This window comes from Calidris pugnax, unplaced genomic scaffold (assembly GCF_001431845.1).
Source record: "Calidris pugnax isolate Ruff unplaced genomic scaffold, ASM143184v1 scaffold91, whole genome shotgun sequence".
In the NCBI taxonomy this organism is placed as follows: Eukaryota; Metazoa; Chordata; class Aves; order Charadriiformes; family Scolopacidae; genus Calidris; species Calidris pugnax.
This window is the reverse complement of record NW_015090898.1, coordinates 661,837-672,937: the sequence shown is the minus strand read 5'-3', so window position 1 is coordinate 672,937 and position 11,101 is coordinate 661,837. Positions and strand designations below refer to the sequence as shown.

Below are 11,101 nucleotides of genomic sequence, written 5' to 3'. Positions count from 1 at the left end.
CTACAGTAACAGAGCACAAGTAGCCAACTGACTGCACAACAGCCTAACACTAATTTTACTCCTTTCCCTTCCCTGTAATTAGACTCTCCTGCTCTAAAAGGAGAGCTGAGGTCAGATGTAAGACTATTTAAAGTGCAACCACAAGCACTTGCACTGAAACAGGTGAAACCATGGCTCAAATTTAACTTTTTTTTTTTTTTTTTTTAAATTAGTTAGGCTTTCATTTCACTTTTAGTAGCATTTCACCTGTTGTCTGGCCAGATTGCTACTTCCCAGGACTGCAGCACCTTCCTAAAGTGGAAGTCAGTTTTTTAGGAGACAGGAAAACTGCTGTCTGCTGTGCTGAGCCAATGGTTAAAGGAAATCCCTAAGGCACAGGGCTGATTTTTTCATCAGAAGAGGAGCTGGGGGTAGATACAAACAATGTGCTCTCACCAACCCACGTGTGCTATTCAGAGAAGATTTCTCCTGAGAGGGACCTACTTGAAAGGCTGGATTTTAGCAACAAGAGTGGCACAAATGTCCTCGCATCTTCCCAGCTGAATGAAACAAACAAACAAAGGGAAAGTGAGAGGAGCTGTATTTTGTTCCTGAGGTTTTCAGGAACTGTGTTTATAAAAATTTGTATCTTTATAGTAAGGTGATATTCAGTTCTGTGCGTGGTGAGCTATAACCAAGGCATATCTTACAGAGACCAGCAGTTAGTACAATCCAAGGTGTTGCAAGAAGCTCCTCCCTTAAGCTACACATTGTAGTGTGGGTCTGGCAGAGCAGGGCAGTGGTTTGGGAAGTACCTCTCGACTTGTTTTAAGTTGATTTTTTCTCACATACAGGCATTGAGGGCTGTACCCAGTCCTTTAGGGTCTCCTCAAACCATCTTCAGCTCTCACATGAACTTGGAAAGCTCCTGTCTTAAGGAAAATGGCCGGAATTTGTAGTGCATTGCATGTTGCCAGGGTAACTCTGAGCTTCTGACTCAGCTTCCTGGTGGGAAGTGGTAAATCTAAACAGGTCAGGAGGATACAATAGTTTTGATTTGAAACAGAGTCTTTTCCTGTTTGTTTATACTTCACTTCTTGATGGAGTTGAAAAACGGCACTGAAATCAGGACAAGTCAAGCAAAGCATCCTGGCTGTAGCCATATCATAATAGTAAGGTGATATTCAGTTCTGTGCGTGGTGAGCTATAACCAAGGCATATCTTACAGAGACCAGCAGTTAGTACAATCCAAGGTGTTGCAAGAAGCTCCTCCCTTAAGCTACACATCGTAGTGTGGGTCTGGCAGAGCAGGGCAGTGGTTTGGGAAGTACCTCTCGACTTGTTTTAAGTTGATTTTTTCTCACATACAGGCATTGAGGGCTGTACCCAGTCCTTTAGGGTCTCCTCAAACCATCTTCAGCTCTCACATGAACTTGGAAAGCTCCTGTCTTAAGGAAAATGGCCGGAATTTGTAGTGCATTGCATGTTGCCAGGGTAACTCTGAGCTTCTGACTCAGCTTCCTGGTGGGAAGTGGTAAATCTAAACAGGTCAGGAGGATACAATAGTTTTGATTTGAAACAGAGTCTTTTCCTGTTTGTTTATACTTCACTTCTTGATGGAGTTGAAAAACGGCACTGAAATCAGGACAAGTCAAGCAAAGCATCCTGGCTGTAGTCAGCACAGTCACGCTGCCTGTTTGGAAGGTCGTAATGTTGGAGGGAACAGAAAAAACATGGAAAAGACAACGTTGTTTGGAATTACACGTGGACGTAAGGGCTTCCTGTGCTGTATTTTTAGGAACAGCTATGTAAAGGCCTTGTCCCAGAAAACGGCTGGAATAAGTGGAAGAGTTACCCACATGAGATATAGAGCTAGAAACAGCTTTTGTCTGTAGATTCACAGGGACCTTGTGGCACAAGGAGCCAGTGAAGTCAGATGAGCTGCGACCCAGCGCAGCGTCTCCAGCACAGATCATTTCCAGAGCATCCAGAAACTCTCTGTGAAGGATCACTACTCGATGTGCACAATTTCAAAAGATGCTGGTTACGATTGAGACATAAGGGCTTCCTGTGCTGTATTTTTAGGAACAGCTATGTAAAGGCCTTGTCCCAGAAAACGGCTGGAATAAGTGGAAGAGTTACCCACATGAGATATAGAGCTAGAAACAGCTTTTGTCTGTAGATTCACAGGGACCTTGTGGCACAAGGAGCCAGTGAAGTCAGATGAGCTGCGACCCAGCGCAGCGTCTCCAGCACAGATCATTTCCAGAGCATCCAGAAACTCTCTGTGAAGGATCACTACTCGATGTGCACAATTTCAAAAGATGCTGGTTACGATTGAGAAGTTCTCCAGAATTCAGGGGGTCCTACCCCCACTGCCCAAAATTGATTTCCTCCCTTGACACACAGAGGTGCAGCCAACGGGGCAAAGCTGGGCTGCTGTTACACTCTTGATCTGTAATAGCTGGTCTCTTCTCCATACTGATAGCAGTCTTCAGTTTCTGAATTATTTTTGCTCTTACTCATTCCCCAGTTTGTGGGCCCCCACACCACATCATCATTATTATTATTATTATTATTTAACTATTTAATTTAAGGTCAATAAAATCTGGCTCCTGCTTTTTTTGCTCTTCCATAGGGACTCTCTCTGCCCCTAACCTTTCTGGATGTATCAGGATCTTGGGACTTGCATCTGAAACCAAAATTAACCTTTAGGGTACAGGGGTCATCTTCCTCGAGACGCCTGTTGATCCCCCAGCTTTTTAAATCACAGGGTCAACTGCGTTGGGTTCAAGAAATCCGAGTAAAGCCTGGGTATGCTGTGCTAAAGTTAGGACTACCTAAAGCCTCTTTAAACTCAAGTATTAAATACAAACAAGCCATCTTCCCACTCGTTTCCAGCGGGAGAGAAAGTGATTCACACCCAGAGATTTCAGAGGGGCTCTAAACCTTCGTCTCTGAGCTGCCTTCATTCCACCCAGCTCCAGTCAAAGGGAAAAGGCCAAACACGCCAGCAATTTGGCAGCTTAAGGTATTTCGCAGGATCTTCTTCTAGTTCACCTGGCAGAGCAGCCGTGTGACAGGGGCAACTGTCCCAACAGAAGCGTGGAGGCAAGTTTCCCTAGAAAATGGTTTCAATTCCTGAAGGAGAAAAGTATTAACAGAGAGGGGGTAATGTGGAAACTCAACGAGGTCACTCCTTGACGTGCCTTTGACCAGCTGCACCTTGCACCTCAGCAAGTTCTTCTCTCCCCACGTTGCTCTTAGTCATTCCCCACACAGATTTCTCCAGGGCTGGTTAAATCAGCCTCTGTTCCAGTGGGGAACAACAGGCAGTGAGTCCTTGGGGTGTGAAATAGGTTCTAGTAACGGATTGTTACAGGTAACAATCACATCGGGGAAGAGCTTTCCTAATGAGCCAAGAAACCCTTTGCTTTTAAGCTCCCATCTGAGCTGATGTTCTGAATCTCTCCTGGAACAGGCAGTGACTCCTGCAGCCACTCAGTGCAAGGAGTTTTATACCCTGTCACAAGGAGCCCATCCTTAAGTTCCCTGCACAGAAAACTGGACTCTGGGCTCCAGAGGGTGGACACGATGTCTTAGGAGAAACACACTTAAAGCACACTTACTGTGTGGTCCATCTAAACTGGCCATATTGCAGGAGGAAAGACAACCAGGGCAGTGTTTTAGGAGACTGAATTAAGCAACTTAAAAGGCTAACAGCTTGATTTGGACATAACAATAACTTTATAGCTGATGTCACTCTTGGAATATCAAGTAAAGGAACTTCCCCTCACCCTTTTTTTTTTTTGACTTAGGAAGGATCCTTTCCAAGGGCAAAGTCAGCAAATAGAGAGACTCAACACTAACACAAACTGCACAACACAACATGGGACTCCTCAAGAAGCCTATGGTGGGTCTCAAAGCCACTCTCACTGCTTATTCCTGCTACAGTGAACATATACAATATTTGTCAGCTATTGTCAGAAGTGACAATTTGAGTAAATCCTAGATCCCCTGGAGAAAGCAGACAGCATTGTGATAAGCCTTCTGTTGTGGATCCCGTGCCCAGATCACCATCACAAAAGAAACAGTCAAAGAATTCCAAGTTTATTCTTTAAAAAAGTTATTTAAGAAGCAAAATAATTTACTTCAATTGAAACCAAAAGAGATGCATTATTGAAAGCAAATAATTATACAAAGTAACAACAAATTAGCCCTTGGATAAAAAGTCCAGATCCCAACAATTCCCTGGAGGTTACACACACAGTCACTCAGGGCAGAGGGAGCAAAGGGGGACCACGCGCAGCATCAGAACTAATTCCAACTTCTCTCCTTCCTCCCTCAGCCCTGAAGCTGCTTGAAATCTAATTCGAAGTCATTGAACTGCACTAAAAATCATGATGGCTTAATCATCACAGCGACCACCCAAAGTCCTCCTGGTGACATTAAGACCAGAATTTGAGTGCTGTTCTCTGATCAAGACCATGGAGTGGGGACACAAACAGTAAGAAGCCAGAGTTACACGGTCTCGTTAAACAGCTATTCTCAGTCCCTAACAACAGAAACACTTCCTTCAGTTATTGGCACTTGTAATTTTTGAACATTAGCTTTACCCTTTTTTAATATTTTACCCCAAAGTTGTTTATGCCCGTTCTTCTCAGTCAGGACAGCAAAGTTAGCTTGGCACCAACACCATCTTACGCTGTTAGTTCTAAATAACGACATTTGGACTAAGTCTACAAAACCACCTTTTCCAGGGATCTTGCCTTGTGCAAAAACTTCTGTGCTTATCTTCTAAAGAATTTTCCCAAAAGTTCTTGGGGTTTTATCGTGTCTCAGTTGCCACCAAATCAGGGTTCTCTTATACAGAGAGCGGGAAACAAAGTACAACCATTTGCTTCATGCTCACGACCCTACAACACCCCAATTTTGGATTGCTTGCTAGATTTCAACCTTAAATTAATGAAGCTGGGAGTCCCACCTGTGTGGGTCAGCTCTGCAGCACCCAAAAAGCTGATGCATCCTCCTCTAAAGTTTCAAAGGCGAAACAGTTTCTGACCTGTCCTTACCAGGTCTTTTTCCCTTGTAAGATTTTTATATTGCCCAAGAAAAAGGAAACACTGAAGAAGAAGTAGATGGATTTGCCAGTTCCCTTAGAATTCTGAGAATTCCTGACTTTTAGGGTTACAGCTAATACATTTTTAATGACACCTAGAACATGCCACGTGATGTAGAGAATTATTATCAGCCTCAATACAAAAAAAAACAGTTTTCCATACTTGGCCACACAACCTTCAGACATCAAATCCCAGCTGCAAGAGGTTTCCCACGGCCACAGGCAGCAGCTCTGAGCTCTGCAGTCCTGCTTGCCAGGAAAGAAACTCTCAAGTTTCCCAAATAATCAAAAAAAAGATACATGGACCCAGATGACAAGATCTCACCATTCAAACTGCAAACGCCACATCGCTCCTTCCAAAACGCTGGGTCCGTGTGACCAGAAGTGCATCCCAAAAGCTATCATTTTCCACATATAATCTTTTTAGAAGCAGCCAGTCACCTCCTGCCACAGCTCCAAGAATGCTTTCGTAAATAACTTCTTGCACCAAATAAAAGCCCAGCTCTGCTCGCTGATTACAGCCCCGACAGCCTGCAGGGATGACAACTCCGTCACGGTCACCTTCAGGCACAAGATCATCAAATGAACTCGAGTCACAGCCAACACTACCTGTAACGCTGCCCACCCCTGTGTATGCTGCTGGAAAAGAATGTTTTTATGGAAAAATACTGTGTTTTTAACTCTTATCAGTGTCACATCAATTAAGGGTAAAATAAATTGCAAACCGTACTTATATGGATTATCATGGATAAAGAAAATGGGATGCAGATTGATCCTCTTCATTCCAAGAAGAGAATTAAGAATGCAAATAGTGAAGGAAGCAATATTAAAAGGAACCATTTATTCTCTTGGTATTAACTGTTCTCTAGTTTCCGTTTGAAATTGAGAACTCCAAAATAAGATGTATGAATCTGACACCAACAAACTGAAATGAAGCCTCTTGCAATTTCTCACTGAGGCTGGTTGGGCAGCCGGACTGAACGCTCCCTCTGTTGGCTGCAGGCTCTTTGCTCTCCCATCCCACCAGCAGCATTCACTGCCCACACAGCACAGACTCCAGTGCCAGCAGCAGGAGAACTGGGGAGGAACATGCTACCCCCCAAGGAACAGCGGTAGGTTTTGCAAGAGACCACACTTGTTACGTCCCAATTACACGAGGTGACAACCTTTTGTTCTAGGAAGAGCTCACCCAGCTCATACAGCAACTCTCTTGTACTTTGAGGCTGATTCCCATCAGTATTTCATACACCTTCTGCGTAGTCATCGCTGAACTCACTTCCTTCCTCATTTTACAAGGATGCTGCAATCAGGAACCGGCTCACTTTACTGTTACAGCTCATGGCCTTCGCCCTCAGGCTGGACACACGAAGTCCACGACACCCACAGCACCAAACAGAGTCAACCTGAGCTCCCCCACTCCTTCCCTGACAGGGAGACTCCCCAACTACATTCTACAGAGAGACGTTTTGAAGAGACTGTCTACAGTCTGATGGTAAGGAACTAATTCAGGAATAAAATAATTGGCAAGCTACAGACAGAGCTGGATAACAGCTGTCCAAACTAACTACCTCCAGTTATGAGATTAACTACTGAGAAGCTGCCCATAAACGTTGGCAGTTAATGTTAAAAATGAACAGCTGACTAATTTGGTCCAATTTAGAAAAGGAAGAGATCTGAATGCTGCAGAAAAACAATATAAACATTCCACCTACAAAGAAAGTAAAAAACAGATGCAGTATGTGTGTCCCCCCCCGAGTTCAAGAGTCTTACAAGTGCCTGAGGGATCTTCCAGCCACCAATTCCTGGTTCAGTATCCTGTCAGGCAAAGAAGTCACCCACACAAGACTTGCCTGCTGAAGACAATGAGCTCCCAAGAAATTCCAGTCCTTGGGGTTTCCCTCAACCCAAGGGAACAGGGGACAGCTTCAAATCTTCTTAGCAAACAGGCACTTAAGTTAGGAAAGGTTTTCTCCTTTTTATTACAGAAAACGAAGAGCAGTGAAGTGGTTCTCCTGGCACAAAGGAGATGTTGCAAGATGCTGCAAGATGTACAGCTGCTGCACCCTCTGTAGGGGTGCCCAGAGAGCAGACACCACTCCGGTACACGACAGGAGGATTCACGGTGGCAAAATCATTTCTGACATGACCTGCCAAGCAATGATTAGTGCCACTCCTCTGACAGCACTGCAAAATCAGAATCCAGTAGAAAGGGGACAAACATCACTTCTAGTTTTTACTCTAGAGGTAAAGTGTCATCTTTTTTCACAGCATTTAGTCTCTAAAGTTCATTTTTCTTGTGACTGGTTTTCTTCTTTAAAAAAAAACCCAGATAACACAGTGAGAAAAGAAACCCAGTCCATCGAGAGATGCGACTGCTCCGTTAGCTGAGCGAGGAGGTAGATGCCACAGATGTTCTCTTCAGATGGAGCACAGAAAAGGACCTTGTGCTAATTAACTGGTACCAAGATTCTGGTCACTGGCACCAAAATACTGCAGGGCATCAGCGTGAGACGCAATACAGTAGCATCGAGACTCATCCAGCAGCTACATCTGAACCACGTGTCCTTGGCATCTGGAACAGAAAGGCATCTCTAATTAGTGCATCTTCGTGACAGAAGCACAGCACAACTGTCTGGTACAAAGCCCTGAGCTGCTCTGCCTGGTTTTATGGTGATGAGCAACATCTTTTAGGTAACTGTTGAAAAGAATTTCAATTCAGTTGGGGAACTCCTATATATCATTGCTAGCATTCTTTTATTTGGCTAATCTTTGAAAAGTGCATATTCCAGAGGAACACAGCTCAAGATCAGCTGCACAGAAGTTGATCAGCCATCAGCAGATGGTGACTGCAGAACTAAACACACTCCTCTTTCCAGTCCAGGTGTTTCTTGTGTACAAGACAGAAATTACACGTTCTCCAAATAGTCAGAATGTTTCCCCAAAAGAAACTGACAAGAATGATACAGAAAATGACACAATCATCAGGTCAATGGAAACCTCCAAATAGTCAGAATGTTTCCCCAAAAGAAGTAGACACGACAAGAATGATACAGAAAATCACACAATCACCAGGTCAATGGAAACCCACAGGCCACAGCCAAAAGTTTACTGTGAATAGAATCTCCTTTTCTTAAGGTTTGCTATCTACTTAGAGGGAGAAAAACATTGTTGGAGAAGTAATTAATTGTAGGATCTAAATCTCAACGGGCTGTACAATAGGGAAAAACCCCACCTATAGAGCAAGTATTTCTAAAACATGCTTATCAGCAACTGAAAGACACACAAACAAGAACCCAATGAAAAACTGAAATTCCAGCTCACCTTGTCACATCACAACGCAAGACAATCCCATACAGCCTTGATTCCCATCTTCATTGCTGTTGAGCTTTTTCATCCGGTACTGCCGGATCTCCCTCACCAGCGTGTAAAAAGCATCTTCCACACCCTGAATGCAAACGACCCAGGTAAAGTATTTTCTTTCCTGAAGCTTTTGAGATCACTGTTCTTTCCATCACAAGATTCCTTAACGTATTTGAAAGACATACTTCTACAGGAAGAGCAGTAGCCAACTTATCCCATAGCTCGTAAGAGGAAGAAATTAGCACTTATGTCCAAGCAGACTCTCCACTGACACTCTTAACTGTTCCTCTGAGGCAAACAGCCAGGGTGACAGCCATTAACAGAAACAAGGCAAATTATAACTGCAGAGAGGTCCCTGACAGGAAACAAGCTCTTTCTTGACTAATCGCTTCTATTTTAGAATTCTTAGAATTTTCTGGCTACTGCTTAATAACTGCACCTTTTCTGCTTCCTTCCACACTGATGGGGGTGGCACACGGGCTGACTGGACAGAGCCACACATTCACAGCAACCCTGAAGAAGTTTATTAGTCCAGTCTGGGGAACTGAACTCTTTCTGTAAACATAATTTTATCATAGGCATTCGTTAAGAAGCCAAGAAAACCAGGTCTGGGATGAGTGACTGCACAGTCCAACCATTTCTCAGCAAGAGCAGGTAAAGCTCCCTCCTTCTTACAAACACGACCCACTTGAAAGAAAGCCAATGCAAGCCTGAAGGGATCTGTGTACTGGTCTAGCCCAGTGATAAAAACACTCTTTCAAGCTGGGAGTGACTGAGGAAATAAAACGTTTAAAATGGCAAATGGTTTTAAAAGTGCTTACTCCTGTAGACAACAAAAAAAGTGCTTGGGAAAATGTCAGACCCCTCTGCATTTAGCACCCAGGAAGAAGCGAGCCCCAGAACGGAAGCATCTTACCTGTCTTGTTTTAGCAGATGTCTCTATGAAGGGGATTCCATAGCTTTTTGCTAATTCTTGAGCCTGTTTTGTGTCTACTGTTCTCGTGGGCAAATCACACTTATTCCCGACTAGCACCATGGGCACATCATCCGAATCTTTCACTCTCTTGATCTGTTCTCTTTAAAAAGAAGAAAAAAAAAAAAAGAAAAAAAAAGAATTAGTACTATTTCCTAAATGGTTTAGTTCAGTATTCAAACAACTGTGTGCTACAGATGCATATATTAAAGCTGGGCAGTACCTCAGGGTTCTGACCTTAGTCTGGGGTCTAATAACTTTGTTCTCCATCTTCTACTCCATACTCCTGTAGACAACAAAAAAAGTGCTTGGGAAAATGTCAGACCCCTCTGCATTTAGCACCCAGGAAGAAGCGAGCCCCAGAACGGAAGCATCTTACCTGTCTTGTTTTAGCAGATGTCTCTATGAAGGGGATTCCATAGCTTTTTGCTAATTCTTGAGCCTGTTTTGTGTCTACTGTTCTCGTGGGCAAATCACACTTATTCCCGACTAGCACCATGGGCACATCATCCGAATCTTTCACTCTCTTGATCTGTTCTCTTTAAAAAGAAGAAAAAAAAAGAATTAGTAACTATTTCCTAAATGATTTAGTTCAGCATTCAAACAACTGTGTGCTACAGATGTATATATTAAAGCCAGGCAGTATCTCAGGGTTCTGACCTACAGCAGTCTGGGGTCTAATGACTTTGTTCTCCATCTTCTACTCCACGTGTAACTCCACTAGGAGGGGTTTTGGGTTCTTACCCATTTTTCTTAGAGATCTCCTTCTGTGTCCTCTAAATATCATTTGATTAACACAACCAGCCAGATAACCACTCTCAACTGGCTAATAACGTATAGGCACAGAAGGGAAATAAGTTTGTAACACTTTCTGAAATAAATGGGAGATTTAATATTTGTCTGTTGCTCAGTATCCGCTGGGTCTAACAGCAAATGGCCAAGAGCAAATGGCTCTAAAGCCTTTTCCAGCCTTCCCTCCCTGTGGAAAAGACCCAGATGGTACCTGTAGAGGTTAATATCAGCAAACGATTTGCTGTTGTTAATGGCAAAAACGCAGAGGAATCCTTCCCCAGTCCTCATGTACTGGTCGCGCATGGCGCTGTACTCCTCCTGCCCCGCCGTGTCCAGGATGTCCAACAGGCACGTCTCCCCATCAATAACCTCCTGCTTTCTGTAGGAGTCCTGCAAAACACACACCGAGTTTAGATTAAGAGATGAACGTTCAACGCAGAGGAATCCTTCCCCAGTCCTCATGTACTGGTCGCGCATGGCGCTGTACTCCTCCTGCCCCGCCGTGTCCAGGATGTCCAACAGGCACGTCTCCCCATCAATAACCACCTGCTTTCTGTAGGAGTCCTGCAAAACACACACCAAGTTTAGATGAAGAGATGAACATTGTACTAGTTCTTTCCACCTCGGGCATTATTAAGGAAAAATAAAAATAATGAAAAAGAAGAATATGATTCACAAATTTTCACCGGTGTCTGGATCCGTCAGCGTTTGAAATGTCCCTGAGCACCCTCAGAATTTCATAGAATGGTTTGGGTTGGAAGGGACCTCAAAGATCACCTTGAGTACTGTGTCCAGTTTTGGGCCCCCTACCATAAAAAAGACATCGAGGTGCTGGAGCGGGTCCAGAGAAGGGCAACAAAGATGGTGAGGGGTCTGGA

At 43.9% G+C, this 11,101-nt stretch overlaps 1 protein-coding gene across 1 annotated transcript in view; it reads right to left on the bottom strand.

Moving 5' to 3' along the window:
* Positions 1–7,053: 7,053 nt before the first annotated feature.
* Positions 7,054–11,101, bottom strand: part of NRAS (neuroblastoma RAS viral (v-ras) oncogene homolog) — a 5,385-nt gene continuing 1,337 nt past the window's right edge. Inside the window, exons 2-5 of the mRNA XM_014948503.1 lie at positions 10,435–10,613; positions 9,811–9,970; positions 8,420–8,543; positions 7,054–7,670 (exon numbers count right to left, since the gene is read on the bottom strand). Of these exons, the coding sequence (XP_014803989.1) occupies positions 8,424–8,543; positions 9,811–9,970; positions 10,435–10,613 (459 nt within the window). The 3' untranslated portion in view covers positions 7,054–7,670; positions 8,420–8,423. The remainder of the gene's footprint in view (positions 7,671–8,419; positions 8,544–9,810; positions 9,971–10,434; positions 10,614–11,101) is intronic.